The 27,138-nt window shown below is 32.6% G+C and overlaps 1 protein-coding gene across 5 annotated transcripts in view; it reads right to left on the bottom strand.

Annotated features, from left to right (window-relative positions):
- Positions 1 to 26,159, bottom strand: part of LOC126892254 (zinc finger protein 234-like) — a 57,412-nt gene extending 31,253 nt beyond the window's left edge. For 4 of the 5 annotated variants that reach the window (XM_050661750.1, XM_050661752.1, XM_050661749.1 and 1 more), the window contains exons 1-3: positions 25,485 to 26,159; positions 6,990 to 7,136; positions 6,596 to 6,748 (exon numbers count right to left, since the gene is read on the bottom strand). In XM_050661750.1, coding sequence (XP_050517707.1) covers positions 6,596 to 6,748; positions 6,990 to 7,136; positions 25,485 to 25,767 — 583 coding nt within the window. In that variant the 5' untranslated portion in view covers positions 25,768 to 26,159. The remainder of the gene's footprint in view (positions 1 to 6,595; positions 6,749 to 6,989; positions 7,137 to 25,484) is intronic. The other variant, XM_050661753.1, reaches the window with a different exon arrangement.
- Positions 26,160 to 27,138: the final 979 nt, after the last annotated feature.

The raw sequence follows: 27,138 nt of genomic DNA, 5'->3' as shown, positions 1-27,138 counted from the left end.
TTACATAATTCCTACATGCTAAACAGGCTATAACATCTCCACATTCTCAAAAGACACAAAAAAGCCATAATGAAATGGACGAAATAAATTTTTGAAGTGAAAATTTCTTTAGGGACGTTGTGCACATTTTGGGTGGAGAAAAAGTATTAAATTAGCGACCGTCGTATTAAATTAGCGATCGTCATCGCTTCTACGAAATAAATATTTGAATTGAAAACTTCTTGAGGGACGTTGTGCACTTTTGGGGGGGGGGGGAAGTATTAAATTAGCGACTGTCTTCGCGACCTTCATCGCTTCGACGAAATAAATAATCGAAGTGAAAACTTCTTGAGGGACGTTGTGCACTTTTTGGATGGGGGAAAAAGTATTAAATTAGGGAACGTCATCGCTTCGACGAAATAAATGTTTGAATTAAAAATTTCTTTAGGGACGTTGTGCACTTCTTGGATAGGGAAAAAGTATTGAATTTGCGACCGTCATCACTTCGCTGAAATAAATTTTGTACGTATATAAATTACGTGTAAGTATACATAAATAGCGTAGGGCATACGCATCGCGTATATGATATAGGTATAGCACTTCTTTTTGGATGGGGAAAAAGCATTGAGCTCGCAATTTATTTACTATAAGAAGTTTTCACTTCTGTCGGCACTCCCACGAGTGCCTTCAATTTTTTTTCTCAGAACCTTTATTAGAAATTAACATCAAACTTTTTACATATTAATATCTAACTCTTAGAGAATAAAAAATATATATCCTTTTTCATTTATGCACGTACACTAATATTGTAGAGGGCGCCAAAGTCGAGGCCTCGAAAAAAAGTAGTTCCGATGGCGGACAGTTAATCTCAGGATTGGGATCTCTGAAACAAAAAAAATCGTACGGAATTTGAAAAAGGAAGGTTTCTTACGTGACAATTTACCACCATTAGTGAAAAATTCCGCAAAAGAAAGATTTTACGGAAATATGAAAAATTTTTGTGAAAAAAATCGCCCGTTTTTCTTCAGTTTTTCATGGTTAAAAAATATTTAGTTTTTATTTTTTGGTCAAATTGTGGTAAATTGTCACGTAAGAAACCTTCCTTTTTCAAATGCAGTACGATTTTTTTGTTTCAGATATCCCAATCCTGAGATTAACTGCCCGCCATCATTTTTCGAGGCCTCGACCTTTGCACCCTCTACAATATTAGTGTACGTGGATAAATGAAAAGAGATATATTTTTTGTACTCTCTAAGTTTTATGTTCATTTCTAGTAAAGGATCTGAGAAAAAAATTCTTGAAAAAAATGATTATTTTTGGTCTTCTAAAGTGTACTAGTACCTTAAGTCGATAGGATACCCCGTTTTCTAGAAAAATCGATTTGAAAATTTTTCGTTTTTTGTATATCAAAAAAAAATTAAAAAAAAACTATTTAGAACAACGAAAACTGATACGTTTATTTATATTCCAGAGATGAATCGATTTCATTAATGGCGAATTTCTAGTACCGGTCATATGCGTCCATTTTGGGTAGGTCAACGGTTATTTTATCGCATAACTTTTTTGTCTTTAATTTTTAAGAATTTTTGACACTACATTATTAAATTATGAGGTATTCTAGTACTAAAAGGTACTCTTGATTTTTATGTCGGTAGGACACACCGTTTTCTAGAAAAATCGATTTGAAAATTTTTCGTTTTTTGTATATCAAAAAAAAAAAATAAAAAAAAAAAAACTATTTAGAACAACGAAAACTGATACGTTTATTTATATTCCAGAGATGAATCGATTTCATTAATGGCGAATTTCTAGTACCGGTCATATGCGTCCATTTTGGGTAGGTCAACGGTTATTTTATCGCATAACTTTTTTGTCTTTAATTTTTAAGAATTTTTGACACTAGATTATTAAATTATGAGGTATTCTAGTACTAAAAGGTACTCTTGCTTTAAGTTGGTAAAATACACCGTTTTTTTTTTGAAAATTTTTTTCAATTTTTTTTCAAATTCAGGAAACGAAAAATGTTTAAATCGATTTTTCTAGAAAACGGTGTGTCCTACCGACTTAAAACAAGAGTATCTTTTAGTACTAGAATACCTCACAATTTGATAATCCAGTATCAAAAATGCTTAAAACTTAAAGACAAAAAAGTTATGCGATAAAATAACCGTTGCCCCACCCAAAAAGGACGCCTATGACGGGTACTAGAAATTCACAATGGATGAAATCGATTTATCTCTAGAAGATAAATATGTGTACCAATTTTTGTTTTTCTAGCTAGAAGAGTTCTGGAGATATTTAAGAAAAACTAATTACAAGACGCCATCTTCAAAGAGCTCTAGCTCCCCTAGGAAACATTTTCGGACTAGATAAATTTGGTTAAATTGTCTTAAGATTATCTGAGGAATCTCCTGTATTCGTTTGTCGGTAGAGTTTCTGGACACCCTGTATAATTTTTTTTTAATTTTCTTAAAAGATCTTGGACAAACTTTACATCACAGATTAACGAACTTTTTATTTGTTTTATTTAACTTTACATCACAGTTTATTTGTACCTTGAAAATACAGTAGTCGTTGTCAGGCCACATGCACCTACTCAGTAGGAACACAAAATCCTATGCTGAAACGTTACAGGGCAGTACCCTTCTATTAACGTATATATTCTTTGGTTACGCTTGCGGAGATCAGTGTCGCCAAACTTCTCGCGCACGGGTGGATATTCGACTGCCGATATACGATTCATTCATTAATCGGTACGGCGTGGCATCGGCGCGCTTCTATCGTTCATAAGAAATACATGGGGCTATCTCCGCAATATTTTATTCTTAACGTGAAACGCTCTACAGGGTGATTGATTAGTAGGGTAAAGCTCAATAGCTCCGCTATAGTAATAAATAGCAATAAAAGTTAATAACAAAAATTTTAGCCACCTTAGAGCTTCACATTACAAAATTAGTTAGAATGTTACAGGGTGTTCGATAACACAGTGGCAGACCTAACTTATGTTTTTTTAAATGGAACACCCTATATTTTATTTTATATTCGAAATCCTGTTAACTTCTGCATCACAAAAATATAAAGGTTTGTAATGTTATACAGGGTATTTACAAAGTTATAACCAATTTTGTATGAAAATCGTAATAAGTTCAACTCCCTGTATAAATAAAAATAAGCACAACAGCAATGGTTTATTAATGCCATATTTTTTATTTATTGTCAAAATTTTTAAGAATTATTGATATTGCTAATTTTCTTTATATCAAATACAGGGTAAGTCAAAACGCAAGTACATTATTTTCTCAGTAATGTTAAATGGAACATCCTGTATTTTATATCATTATTGAAAAGTAACATTAACGTACTTTAATTTTTATATAACATTCCCTATGCCCAAATTTATTAGTTTTCGAGATATTTTCATTTTTCAGAGCAAATGATTTTAGGTGTTTAAAGGGCCTAGCCGGGTAAGATGATGAAAAGTGCCCCCAAGTCGATTCGAATTCCATATAGGTCAACGTTTAGCATATGTAGTGAAACTAACTTTCTGAAATTTTTAGCCCCCTAGGTTGTCATGTGACCCACCTTGAGCCTAATTAGGGTTTTTATGTTTTTATTTTTTATCTCAGCCGCATCGAGAACTAGCGAAAAACTTTAAATAAAAAAGGTGTAAGCTTTAAAAAGTTCTGCCCAAATTTTTTTTTAATTTTTGGCGGGAAATTTAAATTTTAGAACGATTTTAAAATTTTATATGAGTATAAAAAAAATAACTAAGACATTCGTTTTCACGAAAAAAATATATAACGTGTATTTTTGCATAATATTTCACCCTGAATTTTTAAAAAATTTTAAAATTGGTGAAACGCACCTTTAAAAATAAAAAATCGCATTTTTTCGTTTTTTGATACAATTTTATACATATTTTTCAAAAAAGGTAACATCGTCACTAGAATAGGTAAAAAACTGAAAAATAATTGGGGTTTGCTTAATAAAAATTTTTTGTGATGCCATCCATTTTCAAGATACAGGGCGTTGAAGAAACAATATTTTACACATTTTTTACGAATTTGCCGAAACTACTGGCAACATTGTAATAAAATTTGGCGAGTTTTAAGAGGTAGTTGTTGTGCATTTTTTGACATACAATTAAGAATTTTATATTTATCATTGGTGCGCATAGGGGTAGTGGTCTGAACTTTTTAAAGAAAAAAGATAGTACGCCACTGACATATTTCAAATTAACAATCGTTTTTGAATTCCTCGTTCAATTTGTGACAAAAAATCTATCTTCCTATTTTTCATACGACGCGCCATTTTTATTCAAAAAATAAAACATCTTAACCCTTACAAAGTATTCGAACTTCTATGAAATAAAATACTACTATTAATACTATAATAGTAGTTTCTACATCTACATAAACTCGTACATCCATTATAAAAACTAATTCGAATACTTTGGAAGCGTTAAGATATTTTATTTTTTGCAGCAAAACGGTGCCTCGTATGAAAAAATGAGAAGATAGTTTTTTTATCGCAAATTGAACGAGGAATTCAAAAATGATTGTTAATTTGAAATATGTCAGTGGCGTACTATCTTTTTTCTTTAAAAAGTTCAGACCATTACCCCTAAGCGCGCCAATGATGAATATCAAATCCTTAATAATTGTATGTCAAAACACGCACAATAACTACCTCTTAAAACCCGTCAAGGTTTATTACAATGTTTTCTTCAACGCTCTGTATCTTGAAAATGGATGGCGTTACAAAAAATTTTTAATAAGCAAACCCCAATTATTTTTCAGTTTTTTACCTACTCCAGTAACGGTGTTACCTTTTTTGAAAAACATGTATAAAATTGTATCAAAAAACGAAAAAATGCGGTTTTTTATTTTTAAAGGTGCGTTTCACCAATTTTAAAAATTTGAAAAAATTCAGGGTGAAACATTATGCAAAAATACACCTTATATATTTTTTTCGTGAAAACGAATGTCTTAGTTATTTTTTTATACTCATTTAAAATTTTTAAATCGTTCTAAAATTTAAATTTCCCGCCAAAAATAAAAAAAAAATTTCGGACAGAACTTTTTAAAGCTTACAACTTTTTTTATTTAAAGTTTTTCGCTAGTTCTCGATGCGGCTGAGATAAAAAATAAAAACATAAAAACCCTAATTACGCTCTAGGTGGGTCACATGACCACCTAGGGAGCTAAAAATTTCAGAAAGTTAGTTTCACTATATATGCTAAACGGTGACCTATGTGGAATTCGAATCGAGTTGGGGGCACTTTTCATCATCTTACCCGGCTAGGCCCTTTATCTAAATTTTAAATAAGCGATGAGTGAATTGACAATTGAAGATTACCGATTATCAATCCGGTAATCTATATCAAATAAAGAAATAAAAATAATTTATTAGTAATACATTTTACAAACAAAAACACAACCACTACATGCAACATTTTTGAAACAATTAAAAACTATCTTTTTATGTAAATGCAACAAATAAACAAAGAAAATTAGTAATAAATTTTACAAAAAAACACACAAACACAAAATACAATATTTTGTGAAGACAATTAAACACTACTTTTGTATGTAAATGTAACAATGTAACAAATAAAGAATGAAACATAATTTATCAGTAATACATTTTGCAAAAAAACATGTTTGAAAAAATTAGAAGCTACTTTTAATAAAATATTTTTAATATTTAGTTACATAAGGTGTTCAAAATTATCTCCTAACACATTTATGTATGCCTAAAAAAAATCATTGAATGAGCTACTTACTCTACGGAGCATTTGTAAATTAACACATCGAAATACACTTTGTATTCTATTTTTCATCTCATCCCTTGTTGTTGGAGGTATTTTATAAACTTCATTATTAACGTAACCCAAAAAAATAAGTCCAGTTTATTAAATTCTGGTGATTGACCACGCTACTGTCCATTGAAAAATGAAAATATCTCGAAAATTAATTAATTTAGACATAGAGAATATTATCTAAAAATTAAAGTACGGTAATGGTACTTTTCAATAGTGATATAAAATACAGGGTGTTCCATTTAAAATTACTGAGAAAATAATGTACTTGCGTTTTGACTCACCCTGTATTTGATATAAAGAAAATTAGCAATATCGACCATTCTTGAAAATTTTGACAATACGTTAAAAAATATGGCATTAATAAACCATTGTTGTTTTGCTTATTTTTATTTATACAGGGAGTTGAACTTGTTACGATTTTCATATAAAATTGGTTATAACTTTGTAAATACCCTGTATAACATAACAAACCTTTATATTTTTGTGATGGAGAAGTAAACAGGATTTCGAATTTAAAATAAAATATAGGGTGTTCCATTTAAAAAAACATAAGTTTGGTCTGCCACTGTGTTATCGAACACCCTGTAACATTCTAACTAATTTTGTAATGTGAAGCTCAAAGGTGGCTAAAATTTTTGTTATTAACTTTTATTGCTATCTATTACTATAGCGGAGCTATTGAGCTTTACCCTACTAATCAATCACCCTGTATAGTATACATATTAGAAAGAAATGAGGCACTGAGAAAAGAGTCTAAGAACAACTGTATATGAATTTTTGTTATCTACTTACCTTCTTTGTGTGTTTGTTCTCCTCCATAGGGCATAAGTTTTTTTTCATCTTCTATTTCAATTTTTAACGAATATTCATTTAAGCCTAAATCATCAAATGTTTCACATATACCTTCTCTATCGAACTTATCCTTAATTTCTTTCTTGAAACTATCTAAAAATGCATAATCCACCTTATTAGAAAATATATTAATCGTGCTCCATAGTTAGCTTTAAATTTTTTGGTTTACTTGCATTTGATTAAACCTGGTATTAAACCACAATTTCTTTCAATAATAATTTTATATGTATTCAAATAGCTAAATGACATACATTTTAATACATACGTATTAGAAAGATATGAGGCATTTAAAAAGGGTCTAAGAAGGGTATATGAATTTTTGTTATCTACTTACCTTCTTTGTGTGTTTGTTCTCCATATGGCATAAGTTTTGTTTCATCTATTTCAATTTTTGACGAATACTCATTTAAACCTGAATCATCCAATGTATCATGTATGCTTTCTGTATCGGACTCCTCTTTAATTTCATTTTTGAAGCTATCTAAAAGAGCAAAATCCACCTTATTAGAATATATTTCTGGTCAATATTTGGGTTTACTTGGATTTGATTAAACCTGGTATTAAACCACAATTTCTTTCAATATAATAGTACATAACTTTATATGTACATATTCAAATATGGTGCACTGATGGACCGCTAAATAATAAATATTTTTATGACGATAAATTTTAAAGAACCGCTTAGATCAGCGATACTCAACCTTTTTTTTCCTGGGCCACATAGTAGCTATTGCCACAGCTTGCGGGCCGCAATCTAAGTGAAGTAATATACAGTATGATACAAATGAAAGGAATAAATTCGTTATTTCGTAAATTGGCGAGTATAAGGAAAAATATTGCAACATATGTTATACTAGTGACGTCATCCATCTGAGTGTGATGACGTAATCGATGATTTTTTTAAATAAGAATAAAGTTCGTGTGCTAGCTCGTTTGAAAGGTTATTCAATGCTCTATTCTACAATTTAAACATTTTTTTGCATATTTCATTTTTTAATATGAAGATTCGCACAGAGGTATGATCAAGCAAACAACGTGAAGAGCAAGTAAGCGCAACTTTTGAGAGTTGTATAGTTATTCTGTATTAGTTTCCAGAATTCTCAATATTGATTTGCGTCCCTTTTTTAAATTGCCTACAGGATTGTATCATCTTTAAAATCAATTAGTTCATCTGACAACTTTGTGCTATTAAATCACAATGCTGCAAATTGTGCAGTAGCAGCTACTTCTAAGTGCCTGGGGATTTTCCACTAATAGAAGATATTTCCTAATTTTTCGCAAATCATTAAATCTTCCCTGAAATTCATCGCTCAAGAAAACTAAGTAATTAGAAATAGTAGCAAAGTTTTCTGGAGATACATCAATTCCATCTTGTTGACCTTTTACCAATGTCGAAAAATTATACAGATTTTTTATATTAATTTCCTCGATGTACCTATATCTTTAGCTTGTCCTTGAAAGCAAATACTTTATTCTTCAACTGCGAAATAATTTTATGTTTACCTTTTAAGTTGTAAACGACGATTAAGTTTGCCAAGTTTTTCTGTTATGTCGCAAATAAATGCTAAAAGTTACCACTCTCTTACTCAATATTATCTAACTCAAGTTCAAAATAATTTAATCGTTTACAGAGCCCTTAAGTTAGCCTTCGGGCCACATAAAAACGCAATAGGACCGCAGGTTGAGTATCACTGGCTTAGATTGACATGAAATTAGGCATACACATAGGTAACAGGTCAAAGAAGAAAAGTGATATTGTAGTCCAGGGTAATAAGGTTTTTCCCGTGACACTCGAGCAGCCAGGGTACTGAAGCGTTTTTTCGACAGGTTATACCTATAAGAGCAAATTGTAACTATTTCCTGCGTAGGATCTGGCGGCCATTTTTATTTATAAACAATTAAGTGTCAAAAAATGGCATTTTTCCCTTTTTTTTCAAATCAATGGAAAACAGTAAAACTTATGGTTTTCTTAGTACAAATATCTTTGAGATTATGGAAAAAGCTTTAAAAAGACGTATTACAAAGTTTGATATACTCATTTATTGTTAATATAATTGCGAAAAAAGGTCGGAATTGCAAAAAAAATTAATTTCGCAATATCTATTGTAAAAATTAGTATACAGCTTTGAAATTTTTGTCATATAAGGGTTCTTTGGTGCTTAATATGTGATAAAAATTTCAAAGCGATTCATTCAATTGTTTAAATTTTATTCAAATTGTTTATCCCAGAGAGCATTTTTTTTGCAATAACATAAGTCAGAAAAAATGACGTTAGAACCATTCCACAGGTGTCAAATGAAAGAACATGAGCTATATTTTCAACTTAGTTTAAAAAAAGCAAATAAAACATGGATTTATTAGTAATAAATAATTATGCAAAAGTATCATAAATCTTTCCTTATCAATTTTTTATTTTGTTATATAAGAAATTATACATATTTATTACAATTTTTTATCAATTATGATATAAATAAAATTACTTGGTAGTTGTGCACTTAAAACAGGGTAAAAAAGTTAATTTTTTTGGAAAAAGTTATCCAAAAAGTTTATAAGGAAAGATTTACCATACTTTTGCATAATTATTTATTACTAATAAATGCATTTTTTATTCGCTTTTTTTAAACCAAGTTGAAAATATAGCTCATGCTCTTCCATTTGACACCTGTGGAATGGTTCTAACATCATTTTTTTCTGACTTATACTATTGCAAAAAAAATGCTCTCTGAGATAAACAATTCGAATAAAATTTAAACAATGGAATGAATCGCTTTGAAATTTTTATCACATATTAAGCACCAAGGAACTTTCATTTAACAAAAATTTCAAACCTGTACACTAATTTTTACAACAGTTATTGCAAAAATAATTTTTTTTGCAATCCCGACCTTTTTTCGCAATTATATTAACAATAAATGAGTATATCAAACTTTGTAATATGTCATTTTAAAGCTTTTTCCATAATCTCAAAGATATTTGTACTAAAAAACTCATAAGTTTCACTGTTTTCCATTGATTTGAAAAAAAGGGGAAAATGTCATTTTTTGACAGTTAATTGTTTATAAATAAAAATGGCCGCCAGATCCTACGCAGGAAATAGTTACAATTTGTTCCTATAGGTATTACTTGTCGAAAAAACGCTTCAGTACCCTGGCTGCTGAAGTGTCACGAACAGGGTATATTTTTGCCTTATTACCCTGGCCTATTGTGCCGATGTGTACTTTTGCCATGGGGGTGAGTTTCACAGTAAATCAGGAATGATAATTAGAAAATGTATAGTAAATACCCTATAATGGTTGGTGACATTCATATGCCCCAGGAATAAATCAGTGGCTCTTGTGGAATCATCCTTGAGAAGAAACAATGCCAGATGAATGGAAAGAAGGGGTTATTGTACCAATTCACAAAAAAGGAAACAAAAAGCAATGTATTAACTACTGGGGAATAACGCTCCTTAATACCTCCTACGAAGTCCTTGCAAATACCCTGCTAGAAAAAATCAAAACATACACACAAGAAATTGTTGGGGATTATTAATGCGGATTTACATTGGGCCGCTCAACTATTGACCAGATATTCACAATAAGCGCCGGACTCCACTTGCGATTTTCTAGTCGCGCGATTGTTTTGTCACGAATATTGAATACATTTTTTCAAATACAAGTCAATCCACGATTATTTAGTCGCAAATGGATTGAGTTGTATTTGAAACAATGTGTTCAATCTTCGAGACAATACAATCGTGCGACTACAAATCGCAAGTGGAGTCCGGCGCTTACAGAGATAATTAAATATGCTGGGTCAGCTTCATCAGTATTAATAGATTTTAGACAGGAATTTGATAGAGTATGCAGGGTTAGACTTCGCACAACAATGCACGAACTTGGCTTTCCTAAAAACCTACTCAATGTTGATATGGATGTGCATCGAATGGTTACAATGTAAGGTGAGAGTTGGACAACAATAATCGGAGACATTTGAACTAAACAATGGACTAAAACAGAGAGATGCACTTTCACCACAACTCTTCAACTTTGCTCTGCAACAGATAATCAGAAATGCAAGAATCGAAAAACCTACTACAGTATTTTATCGAGGACCAAACTTACTGTTGGCTTTTGCAGATGATATCGATTTGATAGGAAACACCAGATTAAAAATGATGGAAACTTTCGTCAAGTTCGAGAAGGAAGCAGAGAAGTTGAGTCTCCTAATCAGTGAAAGTAAAACTAAATATATGATATATGTATATGTGCTGCAATAAACTTGAAACGAAGCCAAATAATATCAACATCATACAGGTTTATGCACCAACTAAAGATACAGCAGATGAAGAGGTGCAAAGCTTTTATAGTGAAATCAAAGAATTGCTTAAATTGACAAAGAAACATGTAGTCCACAGTACATCGTCCTTTTTGGAAGATGATTACAGAAGTCTTAAAAATGGTCTTAACTGCTTCGTTTGAGCGAGTCTACCACTTTCTGAAAAATTTCAGAGTGCATGTTGGACACGTTTCCGCATCACACGTCATTAACATATTTACGTTGTCAAACTAAGGAAACGCGGCTGTAAATTTGTCAGACAAGAGATCGGCAATCTATTAATTAAATATAAGTACAGTAAAACCTCGATAGAACGGACCTCTATTTAATGGACTTCGGATATAACGGACAAAAAATCCGATCAAACGTAAAAAAAATTGAATTAAAAAAAATAGGAAAAATCCAATTCTGAAAGAAAAATCAGCAATGACAGGATCTCGGCACTGCTTTATTTATGCTAAACCCGATAGATCGCATGAATTTACTGCTATAATTGTTGGCAAATCTCATAAACCTAGAGTTGTCAAAGATATAATGCATCATCTATCTGCCTGTTTTGTACCAGCACTGAGAAAATTTCAAGAGAAGAAACTGGAAATACCGCCGAAAGAGGTGAAATGTTTATTGATTTTAGACAAAGCTCCTACTTACCCCCCGAAAATATTCGACATTCAGAAGATGTTAACTTTAATTGTATGTTTTTGCCAAAAAATACATCGCGTATTCAACTTATGGATCAGTGAATAGTTTTGACAACCAAACGAGTACATGGCAGAGTACATGGAGATTTTTGATGAAGTAGAAAAGTAAAAAAGTAGTAAACAAAACTTTATTCCTTTTTTTAACTTACACAGATTTGTACACTGTATCTAAATACAGTACGTGTTTTCAAAATAAAATTGTTGATTGATTTTAAACCTATTTTTATATAACGGACTTTCGGCTTTAACGGACATCCTGTTCCCCCAATTAGTCCGTTATATCGAGGTTTTACTGTACTTTAAATTGAAAATTAAGAGTTTTGTAATAACAAAATCGAAGAGTCCGACACCAGCAATATGTCACTCTAGCGCGGTAGTTTTGATATTACAAAACACTTAATTTTCAATTTAAATTACTTATATTTAATTAATAAAGATTGTCGAGTTCTTGTCTCACAAATATCTTAATGACGCCGGACGCAAAAACGAGTTCAACCTGCACTCAAAATTTTTTTAGAAAGTGGTAGATTCGCTCAAACGAAGCAGTTAAGACCATTTTTAAGACTTTTGTAATTATCTTCCAAAAAGGATGATGCACTGTGAACTGATGATGTCAACATAATTATGGGAAATTTCAATTCCAAAATAGAGAAGGGCAGCTTTGAAGACGTAGTTGGACTTACAGTCTTGGAACAAGGAACGAAAGTGGCGACCGACTTATACAATTTTGTCAGGAAGAAAACATGAGAGTTATCAACACTTGGTTCCGACTTGACCCCATTCTCTTTATACTTAAAAATCTCCAGCCGATAGAGCTCAGAACATAATAAGAAATCAGATAGGCTTCGTTCTTATCAATGGTATATTCAGCACAACTTTTAAAAGAGCTTGCATATATATCCTGGAGCAGATGTGCCTTCTGAGCACATACTATTAGTTGCTGTCATAAAGATCGCTCTTTCATGCAAGAACAAGCCTGAAACTCAACAACAGATAGCATTTGATAAACTGAAAGACCCAATGATACAAGCAGAAATAAGCAATGAAATAACACACAAATTGTCACAAATTCAAATATTGACGACAAACATTGCCAAAGATCTGTAGTGCCGAAGTGCTGTAACAGACATCATGAAAAACAACTTAGTGTACAAACCAAAGAGCAAGAAGAAAGACGATGACACAAAAATGACTAAGATGGCATGACCAGTAATGTGGATAAAAACAACAGGCAAATAAAAGCAAAGATAAGAATAGCAAAACATGAATGGCTTAAAGCAACAATATATCGATCTAGAACATTTACAATGACAGATACAAAAATACAGAAAATGAAAACCAACTACCATAGTTAATCAGTATAACCTGATAGAGCTGGGTGAAAAGGAGAAACTAGATATATAGGAAAACTATATCCAGGAGCTCTTCCATGACGAAAGACCCATGAGTGAAGTTTATACAGACCACCAGCTGACTGGCCCTTCAATCACTAAGGCTAAGGCCACACTGGCGATAATTTACGGCGCCGTACGAGCAATAAACCCATTGGTTGACTATCTCCTCCAATAATATTAGATGAAATAGGATTTAGTCAACCAATGCCTCGTGAGGTTTACTGCTATTATGGCGCCGTAAATTATCTCCCGTGTGGCCTTAGCCTAAAGAGGAGATAGAAAAAGCAATATTGAATTCAAAAAACAATAAGTGACCTAGACCAGATGATATCCCTTCACAAATACTCAAACTACTGGATAAAAGGAAAATTTCAGCACTACTTAAAATATTTAATTTTATTTATGAAACTGGTTGCTATCCTCAACAGTGGTTATGCTCTACATTTATTTCATTACCCAAGAAAGCCAATGCAAAAAGATATGAGGATCACAGACTCATTAGCCTGATGAATCACACATATATTCTTAAAAATACTACATCGAAGATTATACAAAAAATGTGGATGAGACATCAGTGATTCTCAGTTCGGGTTTAAGCAAGGTTTAGGAACAAGAGAAGCAATAGTAGCAACATAGGTGCTGGTCGAATATTATACAAAAAATGTGAATGGGACATCAATGATTCTCAGTTCAGGTTTAAGGTTTAGGAAAAAGAGAAGCAATAGTAGCAACATAGGTGCTGGTCCAAAATTGTTATGATCATAGGAAGGACGTGTTCCTATGCAATTTCATCATCATCATTGGCTCGACAGCCCTTTCTGGGTCTTGGCCTGTTCCAGGATTCTTCTCCACTCTGATCCGTTTCGTGCTTTTTTTCTCCAGTTTTTATTTTTAAGGTTTTTATATCATTTTCTATTTGTTCTAAATATCTCAGCTTCGGTCTTCCTCTTGTTCTTTTTCCTACTGGCATCTGTTTGAATATTTTGTTTGGTATTTCGCCTTCTTCCATTCTTTCTACATGTCCCATCCAACTCAGCCGTCCTATTTTAATGAATGTTATGATATCCAGATCCTGGTATCTTTCGTATAGTTCAAAGTTGTACCTTCTTCGCCAAATTCCATTTTCTTTTGTGCCCTTATATATGTGTCGCAAGATTTTTCTTTCAAAGGTGGCTAGCAATGTTTCCTCTCTTTTAGTGAGTGTCCAGGTTTCTGAGCCGCATGTAAGTACCGGTCTTATTAAGGTTTTGTATATTTGGCATTTCGTTTTCCTTGTGACGTTGTCTGATCTTAGTTGCCGAATTAAGCCATGGTAACTTTTATCGGCAATAAATATTCGCCTCTTCACTTCCTCTGCTACGTTATTATCAGATGTGACTAGGGATCCCAAGTATGTAAAGTTTTTTACCCCCCTCAATGTTGTATTCTCCTATTGTTATATTTTGTGGCTGCCTTATTTCTGTGTTTTTACTTACCTGCATATATTTTGTTTTGTTCTGGTTGATTTTAAGACCACTATTTTGTGCAGCTCGTTCTATTTGATTGAATGCCTCTATCATTTCTCTTCTTGATCTTGCGATTATGTCAACATCACCTGCAAATGCTAGTATTTGCACGCTTTTATTAATTATTGTTCCTCGAGTATTGACTGTTGTGTACCTCATTATTTTCTCGAGTACGATGTTGAACAAGATGCATGATAGAGCGTCCCTTTAGTCCCTTTTTCACATCTATTGTTTCCGTTAGTTCGTTTTGTATCCGGATTTTACTTTCTACTTTTAGAGATTCTTTTATCAGTTCTATTAGTTGTGTTGGTATATTAAATTCTTTCATTGCTTTTATTAAGAATTCTCGGTTTATATTGTCATATGCGCTTTCGAAGTCTATGAAGAGATGATGTGTGTCGATGTTATGTTCACTTGTTTTTTCGAGGATCTGTCGCAGAACAAATATCTGGTCTATTGTTGACTTCTGTCTACAGAAGCCACTTTGGTACCTACAGTACCTTTGGTACCTACAGAATCCTATGCAATTTATTTATTTATTTATTTATACGGGCAAGCCCAATTCGGTAATACATTAATAAGATATTGATAATTACAGTGTTGAAGATATAAGAATAAAATGAGAGAGTACAAAACATTTAAAAAGACATGACAAAGTAAAATAATAACAAAACATTAATTACTAACAAATAACAAGGTTATGACATTGCTAAATATTTAATTTGGTTAAATGGTTCTTAAAAACATCAACAGAGTTACCAAAAAGTAAAAGGTCACCTAGGGAGTTAGCAAGTCTTAGTGTTCTAGGAACAAAAGTAAAATATGAGTAATTATATCTATGAAAAGAAATATGAAAGGTTTGAATTTGTCTTGTTGATCGTGGTGGAACAAACAACAATATTTTAGCAAGGAGTTCAGGGCAGTAATATATGCCATTGATAATATTAAACAATACTGTGAGATCTTTACGCTTCCTACGGACATCCAGAGAAGAGATATTCAAAAATCGTTCCATATCTGTATAATTATAATTGATGTGTTTTTTGAACCCAATATATCTAAGAAAATTATGTTGAACACTATCAAGTTTGTTCTTGAGGTGTAAATAATGTGGGGACCAAACTGGAGAACAGTAGTCAAGGTGCGTCCTGACTAAAGAACAGTAGAGCATTTTAATAGTGAACACGTTCGTGAAATCACGAGTTGTCCTTTTAACAAAGCCAAGCATTTTCATGGATCTTTGAGTAATATTGTTGATGTGATGCTTAAAGCTCAGAGAGGAATCAAGAACAACACCTAAATCTTTAATTGAGTCTACCGTATCCAATAATTGATCATTTATGGTATAATTAAATACTGATAAATGATGATTCCGACAAAACCGGATAATGTGACACTTGTTGACATTCAAATCCATCCCATTATCAAGACACCAGTTGGCTAAATTATCTAAATCTGATTGCAATGATATTGCATCATCTTGATTATTAATGATTTGATAACATTTAAGATCATCAGCGAATAAGAGAGCAGAAGTGTTAGAGAAGCAGGTGACGATGTCGTTAATATACAGGTTAAACAAAAGTGGACCCAAATGAGAGCCCTGAGGTACACCAGAGGTTACTAGAAAAGTGTTGGAGTAATGATGATTAACCCTAACCTGCTGTGTTCTATTTGTTAGGTAACTGCCCAACCACTTCAACACAGAACCTTCTATGCCATATAATTTGAGCTTATGTAACAAAAGATCATGGTTCACCCTATCAAAAGCCTTGGAGAAGTCAGTATACACTGAATCAATCTGCAACCCCCTCTCCAAAGCTTCAGACAAGGTATCAACATAAAGCAACAAACTAAGTTCTGCTGATTTACCACAAGAAAATCCGAACTGTTGAGAATTTAGTATCCAAGAGCAGTTATAATTAAGGTAATCAGTAACAATACTCTCAAATACCTTGGGAATTGTGCCGAGAATAGAAATAGGACGATAATTCGTTATGTCAGCTTTATTACCTGCTTTGTAAATTGGAGTGACATAGGATAGTTCCCAAAAGTCAGGAAATTCCCCCAACTGAAGGGATTTATTAAAAATATGATAAAGCGGCCGAGACAGAATAAAAGAGAATCGTTTAAGAAAAATGGGAGAAATACCATCTGGCCCAGGTCCCTTATTGACATTAAGAGTTGAAAGTTTTTCGTATATTTTTGAAATTGGTATGATATAGGAAGATACACAGACCTTAGACTGTATTAAATTGTCATTATGCTTAAGAGTTTTATTACTAAAAACTGAAGAGAAATGGCTAGCAAATAAATTTGCAATATCGTTGCCATTAGAGGCTAGTGTATTGTTGAGTGACATTGAGACAGGCATACTATTATTTTCTTTCTTACTGTTTACAAATTTCCAAAAATTTTTTGGATTAGCTTGGATCGAAATCTCAGTTGAATGTATATAATTAGCATAACAATTTTTTGATAAAATTTTGCACTGAGCTCTAAGTCGACTAAAACCTGCATAATTCTCAGGAGACCTGTTACTCTTGTAAATTAAATGGGCAGTCTTTTTGTCACGTATTAATTGTGTAATTTCACTAGAATACCAACCAGGAAATTTCTTTGTACAAACTTTTTTCAATGGAACATACATATTAAGCACACAGTAAAGAATATCATAGAAAGTACCTATCATCTCGGAAAGTTCTTTATCACTTATAAGACTGTCCCAATCAATTGCTTCTAAGTATTGATAAATGCAAGGAAGATTAGCTTTATGAAAATCATAGTAGTATTCACCATCGCCTGCAGTAGTGTTCTGATCAAAGTGTAGCTGTAAGATAGTTTCAAGTGGAGGATGATATAAGTCTGGAGGAATCAATATATCAACTGCCGAGGTTATCACAAGCTCTTCTGATGAGAGAACAAGGTCTAGAATAACGCCTCTAGAATTTTTTTTTATATATAATTGGCTTTGGCATGAACCAATTAGCCAGACTTATTTTTTATTTATGAAATATAAAGGGAGCATTTTTTTTTGATCCAGTATAAATAAATTGATTTTTCAAATTCTCACACCCTAGGATAAATGTTATTGTGTTAGTAAAATGTGTGTTTCTGTTTAGTGCATTTTTTTATATGTATATATATTTTTTTTTATTTTTTTTAATTATATTTTTGTTTTTTTTAATGCTTTATTTATGTAGTATTTTGTTTAGTTTTATTTCCTTTTTTTTTCATTGTTTTTTTTTTGTTTTTTTTTTATTTGTTTATCATTATTTTACTTTTTTTTTAACTTTTTTTTTTAATTATTTTTTTTTGTTAATTTTTTCGTGAACACACTTACAATAATATTTTGTATCGCAGAATTGCTTACAATGGTGTTAGTTTTTTACAATTTCATTTTGCAACGAATTAAATGATTATACAAACATTGATATAAGTTAATATTATTACTAAAAATTATACAATTTGGACTGGTTGGCAAACAGAATTTGAGATTTACCATTTCTTCGAAAAATGATTCTATGCTCTTCTTATTTCTTGAACATTCTAGGATTACATGGTTCATATCACCAACTTCTCCGCATGGACAATATGGGTTTTCATCCAGTCCTATTTTATATTTGTACAAAGGAGTCATAGCATGATTAGATCTTATTCTGTTTATTGTAACAATGAAGTTTCGTTTGGTTAATTCATGAAACCAGCTTTTCAATGGTATGTTATTTTGGTGGCCGACATAGTTAAGCCCTGTGACTGATGAATTATATTCTTGCTGCCACAATTGTTTTAAATGTGAAGTAAACTTGGAGGTAAGATCTGTATATGGAACAATATTGGTGGTTAGATGGTAGCCTGTGTCAGTGGCTGATTTGGCTAGTGTATCCACTGCATCATTACCTTTTATTCCTGAGTGCCCTTTAATCCACACTACAGTTATTGTTTTCCTTTGTTTTGTTGCTTCAAAGTTCAGTTTTAATATTTCTGCCTCTATGTTAGTAAGGTTTTTCGATGATTTCAAGTTTGTTATTCGGTCAACTGCACTTTTACTGTCAGTGAATATAACATGATTCTGTGTGTTTCTCGACTGGACGTATCTAAATGCATTTGCTATGGCAATTGTTTCGGCGGTATATATGGAACACTCATCTGGTAGCTTGAACTTGTAATATTGGGAAGAGTTTGCGTCATAAAAGGCACAGCCTACTTTTCCATTCAACTTGGATCCGTCAGTATATATGTATTGGTGTTCAGGCCATCTTCCATTAATGGTTTCTAGAAAGTTTTCTTTTGGGTCCAGGTAGTATGTTTTTATATGTTTTGAAAAGGAAACATAGGGAGGTTCGGTGTAGATAGGTATAGTTTTGTTGATAGACAGGGAGTTAGAGATTTGTGCCAGTGTGGTATAGCTGTTTACTAGGAGTGGAGTAGCTTTTGAGTGCCAATATGGATGGGTGAGTACTAGGACAGTGAGGTCGTGAATGTTACGAAGATAGCTGGCTTCTTTGGATATGGCTTTAGCCATAAATTTATGACTAATTAGCTGCCTTCTGAAAGATAGTGGAGGTTCTACAGATTCGACTTCTATAATATTTATTGGGGTAGATTTAAGATAACCAAGACATATTCTCAAACTTGTGTTTTTCTGGGTCTCTATTTTGTTTCGGTGAGTATGTGCTGCTGTTCCATATAGGTGACTGCCATAGTCTAATATACTTCTAACCATTGTTTTATAGAACAGTAAAGCGGTATTTGGATCTGCTCCCCATTTGGTATGGCAGAATGCTCTCAAAATATTCATAGCGTTCTCGGTTTTTTTTATTGCATGGTGGATGGTATCTTTCCACAGTAATTTTCTGTCTAAATAGAGTCCAAGGTATTTAACACAATTTTTGATTGGAAGACGATATGGTCCCAGTTGTAACTGTACTTGAGTTATGTCCCTTTTTTTAGTAAAAATACACACTTCAGATTTTTTTTCAGAAAGAATTAAGTTGTTTGAATCTAACCAGTGCTTAACTGACCATAGGTTTGTGTTTAAAATGTTCTGACAATTTGAAATAGTAGTACCGTTGGTGTAGATAACTATATCATCAGCAAACTGTATCATATTCACGTTATTCAAATTTACTTCGAAGTCCATTGTATATAGTATAAAAAGTAGCGGGCTGAGTATGCTGTCTTGAGGGAGTCCTAAATTCGATGTTCGGGATCCTTGAAGATTTTGGTTTAATTTTAGTGAAAGTCGTCTATCGGAGTATAGTGAAGTTAAAAATGAACATATTTCATGAGGTATTCCTATTGATGTCAGCTTATGGTACAAAATGTTTAAATTTACGTTATCAAAAGCCGAGGAAAGGTCAATAAAAACTGCAGCTGTATGTTTTTTTTATTGTATATCCTGTCAGTATATCTGTAACGAGAACAGTAATAGCTTCGAGAGTGGACCTACATTTCCGGAAACCATATTGTGAGTTTGGTAGGATGTGTTCAAATTCTAGCCATTGTTCTAATCGATTCTTTATTATTCTTTCCAAAGTTTTAAGAATACAAGATGCCAGGGATATAGGTCTGTACGAACTTGAGAGGTCTAGCGGTTTGTCTTTCTTTTTAATAGGTAATATTATATAGTTCTTCCAGCTATCCGGAATAGGACTTGCACCAGTCCAGATACTATTATAGATTTCTAACAGAGACTTTTTATGTTTAAATGGGAGGTGAAACAGCATGGAGTAAGTTATATTGTCCTCGCCTGGTGAAGTATTATTAGATAGTTTCAACGATCTTTCTAATTCCCACATCTCAAAACGTTCAAGTAAGTACAAGTTGTTTCTGGGAACAGTTTTTAAAGATAACTGATTGTATTCTATGCATTCTTTTGCCCAGTCTGGTGAGATTGTGGCATGGAATTCTTCTATCCAATTCGCTTCCAGATCAATAGGTTATTCTGCTGCTTACGATTCTTAAAACTATTTACCTTTTTCCATACTTCAGTGATGGGAGTTGTCTGATTTAGGCTCTCAACATATTTCCTCCACTGAATTCTTTTTGTTTCTTTGAATGTTTTTTTGCGATGGCATCAACTCGTTTGAATTCAAGTAAATTTTGTATGTTTGGGTTTTCTTTCCATAATCTGAAAGCTTCTTTTCTCCTATGAGCAATGTTGTTGCAGGTCTCATTCCACCATTGTTTTGGTTTGTGCTTCCAGTACTTATTTCTTATTATTGTTCTTTTCGGGATACAAATGTTTGCAGCTGAGTTTATCGTGTCTATGAAATTGTTGTAGTTACATGCGGTGCTCATTTCCTCTAGTGTTGTCGTGTACAGATTCCAGTTGGCTCTTTTAAGAACCCATATGTTGTGAACTAGACCATAGGTTTGTAAGCCTGAGTCAGAGTTATTAAACTTCATATATATAGGAAGGTGATTGGATCCATGAGGATCCTGTATGACTGACCAAGATATTAAATGTACTATGTCTTGCGTACAAATAGACAGATCAATGGCACTTTTTCTACCTGACGTAACAAGTGTGGGTGCACCATCATTGAGATACACAAGATTGCAGTGATTAATAGCATTGAGCAAAGAAACACCATAGACATCATTAAACTCACAACCCCAAGAAAGATGATGAGCGTTGAAATCTCCAGCAATTATAAAAGGTCGTGGTAAGTTTTCGAAAAATTGTATCCATTCTCTTACTTCTATCCGAGTCTTTGGTTTAATGTATATTGACAATATGTACACTGCTTTGTTATTAGGTAGAAGTTTCACTTCGATGCATGTACACATCATTCTTGCTGGTTCCTGTACTACGACTTCTGAAAATAATCTATTGGATTTTACTAGTATGGCTACCCCACCGTAACCATCCATGCGATCTGACCGAACAATATTATAACCTTGGAAGTTATAAAACCTTTCCTGTTTGAACCAGGTCTCTGACAAAGCTGCTATGGTAGTTTCTGTTGTATTTAAGAGATATTCTAAGTTTTCTTTATTGCCAACTGCAGATCTGCAGTTCCACTGTAAAATGTTGAGTTTGTTTATAGCTGAGAAGACGACGAAGTAGTTGGTATATTGTGCACGTTTAATAATTGTTTACTAATTAATATTTGCTGTAAGTCTTGTTTAGTAACATTGGGATTATTAGTTTCCCTAAAAATTTTAAAAAGTTCGGTAACAATAGTAAAAATTATATCTAAAATATCAGAGTTTGACTCTGTTTGTAGCGTGTGAGAATTTGAATTTAAATTATTTTTATATGAAGGACTATTTATAATTGGAATATTAGTTCCTGATTGTCTAAAGTTAAATGTGTATTCTGGATCTGACTGTGTCAAGACAGGACTATTTGGTCTCTGCCTTTTGCTGCCTTTAGAAGATTTGACGACTGTATATTTATTATGATTACTATTGGCCGAAAATGTGAATGGACGAGTAACAGAAGAGCTATTTAAACTTTGGTTAACAAGAGGGTAATTAGAAGAAGGCAAATTTTGTTGATGAGAATCTTTAATAATGTTATTTGATGTTACGTCTGCATAAGATTTGCGGGGAATTTGTTTGTTGGCATCATGGTAATTAATATTACTATTAGTCATGCATTCTTTAATTAATTTCTGTCTTTTGAATTCTGGACATGACTTAAGATTTGTTGTGAAGTGGTCTCCCATACAACTTAAACATTTTGGGGTTAATGTTGTTTCCTGACACTCTTTTGTATTATGGTCTTTCTGGCAATTGTTACAACGGGGGTTACTCCTACAATGCTTCCCCTGGTGGCCAAATCGCAAACAGTTGAAACAAAGCAGGACTTTTTGTTGATATGGTTCAATTTCTTTCAACACCTTATTTATAGTAACGTATTTTGGAAGTACTTGTGTTTTAAAGCTTACTACACACGATTTAGTAGGAACATAATTTATTTTATCATCGGTAACCGTTTTTCTATTTATTCTAGAAACGTTTACTACCTCAAAATTAGAATTTATTTCGAATTTTTTAATTTTATTTTTAAGATATTCATCGGAGAATTCTGTTGAGACATCCCGTATAACACCTTGTCTAATAATAATAAATTTAGGTATATAAACATCCAAATTGTTTTTAACAAAAACCGGATCGTCTTTCTTGTCGATAAGGTAATTAGCGTTTTTAGAATCCGTAAATTTAATTCTTAATTTATTTCTGCCAATTGTATCGATATCGATACTAATTATTTTATTATCTAATTCTGGGAATTTTGTAAGAATAATGTCACCAATTTTTAATGCATTAAGTTTACCTTTAAGATCGCTATCTTTATTTTCAACATATATATGGAACGGTCCACGGTCATTTATGGTATACTTAAAAATTTCTTTTTGTTTGTCATCGTTAGATTTAATAGGATCGGAAGTACTTACAGTTTGGTTGAGTTCAGCCTTACTAAAACCTTTAAAATTGTTAGGGGATTCCATTTCAATATCTGGACTACTAAGGGTGGTATTGGGAGGTCCATCAGGTTCAGGGGGCGGTTTACCGCCCGTGTCCGCACTCATTTAATTAAAAAATAGAAACAAAAACGCGAGTTATTAGTCTATATATTATTTGAATAATTATCGATACTTATTATTCGTATTTGTAAAGCGTTTAGATTACTCGTCAGCACCGGCTATTGACACGTCTGACTCACACGAGAACTAAAACTAGAATGGCCTCTAGAATTGACAATGTTATTTGATTGGAATAGATTATGAAGAGCACACATATTTGAGATAACACCAATCGCCTCCGTTTCTGCAAACGATGTATTAGGTTTAGCAGTTGCCGATGAGCAAAAGTCTTCAAGTTCCCAATCAGCTGATGGCAGGTTGTAGTCACCAAAGAGGTAAAATTTAGAATTTGAATATTGTTCACCTATACTAATAAGCTGATCGAAGTGCACTTGGTACTTGTTAGGTGTAGACTTTGGTGGAATATACAATGCTCCCAAGATAAACTTACCACACAAGTGAACAAAAAGTTGCTCAATGGAGGAATCTGACGGAATAATTTTTACGGAAAATTTCTTCTTAGTGGCTATTAAAACTCCTCCTCCTCTTACAAATTTGCTAGATTCAGGTGTACGATCTTGTCTGAAAATGTTGTAATTTGTCAATCCAAGTTCAGCATCATTGAAATCGGCAGTAAGCCAAGTTTCTGTAAAAATGATTACATCGTAGACACAGTTTGACACATTAATACTTAAATCAGTTAATTTGGTACGGAGTCCTCTAACGTTTTGGTAATAAAGAGATAGCTTGCCCGGATTTAGTGGTTTTTTTGGTTCCTTTGGACAATTTTTGGTACGTTATTGATATATTTAATTATTAGATCTTGTTCACCTGCATCTTGACGGGCTAGTAGTTCAGTCTTGACGGTGTCAAACAGTTTCCGTTGAGTAGGTGTTTGGTCAAGAGATATGAAGATCTTTTTCTCTCGACTAACCTTTATCTTGTTTTTAATTATCAAATGAACATCCTCATTTGAAGATAATATTAATTTGAGTGGTCGATGCCCATTTTTGTTTTTCTTGCCAAAACGTACCATTTTCATACCATCCAATTTAACAGAATCATCAGCAGTAGATAGAATATTTTTCACTTGTTCAACGTCTTCAGGAGTATTGTTTGGTTCAGGAAGATTAAATATGAGTAAATTGTTTGATCTCTTTTGACGTTCGTGTAATTCATATGTTACTTCCTCCATCGAGAAGGATGCTTTTTCCTTGAGTTTAGAGATGTCCCTTTTTAAAGTAGTGACTTCCTTTTTAAGGCTTTCCATTTCACGTAAAATCTTCGGTACACTTTTAAAAGAAGAGTGACATTCATTGCAGAAATAGATAAGAGTTCTTTTCTGCAGTATAACTGCACGAAGTTCAGAGGCGGCTAATCCTGTGCAATCTTCAGTTGGATGTGAGACTACATGACAACTGTCATAAGCGACATACTTATCCCCAAGTTTGTCCCTGCAGCAGTAACAAATGTCAGCCATTTACAGCGAATCAATCAGCCTAGGTCACAAATTATAAGTTATCTCCTGGACTATAACAGAAAACCATAAAGTGATTAACTGTTATCAGCTGTTTTGCTTATTGTTTTGTTTTTGCACTTTTTATTGCAAAAAGTGATAGAAATATGTTCAAAAACAGTATTGTATAACCACTATAAATATGTATAAATTTTCTTTTGACCAGTGAAGAAAATACTACAGAAATCACTGGCGAAATAGCGAAATTTTTAAACGACTTCCAACCACATGAAATCAATAAAAACTAGTACAGACAATCAACACTGCCATTATCGACAATTTCAAAAATTTAGATAACAAAAAAGCGTTTGATCGTTTCCAACACCACAAGTTAATGCAGATCATCAAGAAGCTTGATATAGATAGACCAAAAAGACATAAGATGCATTGAAGGTATCAAACGACACAATTAAAAATAGTCAATTCTATATCCAAACCCATACATATGGACGGCGTTATGCATAACTCGACCAAGCGCCAAAACATAGTTTTGAGATAAATGGCTTCAAAGTTTTTCGTTTCTTGGTTGCTTAATGGTAAGTGGATTAATGTCGCTTGGTTTGGTTTTGTTTTTCTTAGTAAGCGTTAACGTGACAATAACAGGGATTTTTTTCCAAGATAGTTTTAGCTATGTGTCACCAGAATACGCTGTTATCTTGATATTAAAGAAATGGCGCTTGGTCGAGTTATGCATAACGCCGTCCATATAAGAGGTGTTTGACAAGGATGTATGCTTTCCCTCTTTTATTTAACATTTATTCGGAAGCCATATTTAAAGAGTCTTCCAAAGTGTTAACAAAATTTGTTTTTAATATAATTGCACAACCTTTTGAATTGTAAACATACTACTTACCACGTTCACTGCTTTGACTTCCTTTAGCAGTATGCTCTAGTTTTATATTATCAACATCTCTATTCAAATGCTGGAATTGTTCTAAATCATCTTGGTTTTGTTCAAATGTCATATCTTCAACTGATATTTCTGTTTTAATTTGGTCCAAATGAATATCCCAACCTCCATGTCCATAGTCTTGGACATGGGGCCCAACATATTCAGGCTTAACAACAATACTATTCTCTACCTTAATATTTTTTACTGTATCTTCATTTTCCTGTTTTCTTTCCATATTATTCATGGAATTTCAAATTTTATGTTTACTAATAAATTAAACTGAAAACGAATGGTTTAAATTAATTTTCCAAATAAATGTGTATTATTAATGAATACAGTTTACATTCCTTGATACTTTATCTTTATATTAATGTGCATTACCACTACCACCATATTTTTTTGTTTAATAATCCAAACCAACAAAAAGGTAATATGGGTATGGAGCTATAAATTAATTGGACAAATAACCATATTAGTATTACTTTTCATAAATCCATATCTAATACAAATTATTTAATGGTCTTTGTTATTACTTTAATCTACATTTTTCTGTTTTTGAAATGTTTTGTACTATTTGACAATTATTATTTAAACTAGTGGAGTGGATAAAATAGTTATAAACAAAACAAATGTCATTTGCCCTATCGCCCTCCCCCCAAAAGATGATGACAGAGCCTCAACCAAGACTTAAATCCGGAACACATTTGGCAACAGTGCGTACAGGTCCTATAGAAATATCTGTTTGGTGGTTGTTTACATTTTATATGCATTATGTTGGTGTTTTTAAACATTTTTCCAAGAAAAGAACCTTCTCTTAATAAAATGGTGGATATGTGTGAAAGTCTTTGTATCAGACTCGATAATAAGAAATCAGACTATAGTGAAATCAACAGCCTCAGTTTTGCAGTGAATGGTAGGTGGGTGTGACCTATTTGTCCCATTGAATAGGTACCTATTTTTTAATATTTGGAAATTGTACCTACCTGCCATCTAATTTACTTACCGTTGCACGTCACATGATACCAACACGAAAAATTTAGGCCGTAGGTGTGTTCTTTTTTAGAATCACTGTGCCGAGTACACTGGCATTACAGCCACTAGACATTATTATATACGCGTAGAAATAATATTTAAAGATTTCTATAATGGACAACCAGTTTATCAACAACAAAACATACAGAGTGATCCAATAAATCTACAAATAACACAAGCAACCAATAACCAACTACAGTTAGTGGAGTCAATGAAGGTTTTCACCTCCGATTTCGTTGAACCTCCATCGATTTTCATGAAAATTGGTAAGTATGTAGGGGATACCTCAAGAAACAAAGGTGACATGGTGCCAACTTGCGCTTTTACCCTGGGGGGGGATGCCACCCCTTCTCGGGGGTGGAAATTATTTTATTAAAAATAATACCACTAATCGATAGAGGGACAAATTATAAGTAACATTTGTTATATAAAGTTATTTCAATAAAGCAATAGTTTTTGAGTTATTAAAGATCAAAAGTTTTGATTTTTCCTGAAAAAATCCATGTTTTAAAGCAGTTTTTCATAAATAACTCAAAAACCATAAGTTTCTTCAAAAAAGTTGTTATTACCAAAATCGAAGATA

The sequence above is a fragment of the Diabrotica virgifera genome, chromosome 9 (genome assembly GCF_917563875.1).
Source record: "Diabrotica virgifera virgifera chromosome 9, PGI_DIABVI_V3a".
In the NCBI taxonomy this organism is placed as follows: domain Eukaryota; kingdom Metazoa; phylum Arthropoda; class Insecta; order Coleoptera; family Chrysomelidae; genus Diabrotica; species Diabrotica virgifera.
Note: the sequence above shows the minus strand (reverse complement) of the source record. Positions and strands in the feature narration are given on the sequence as shown.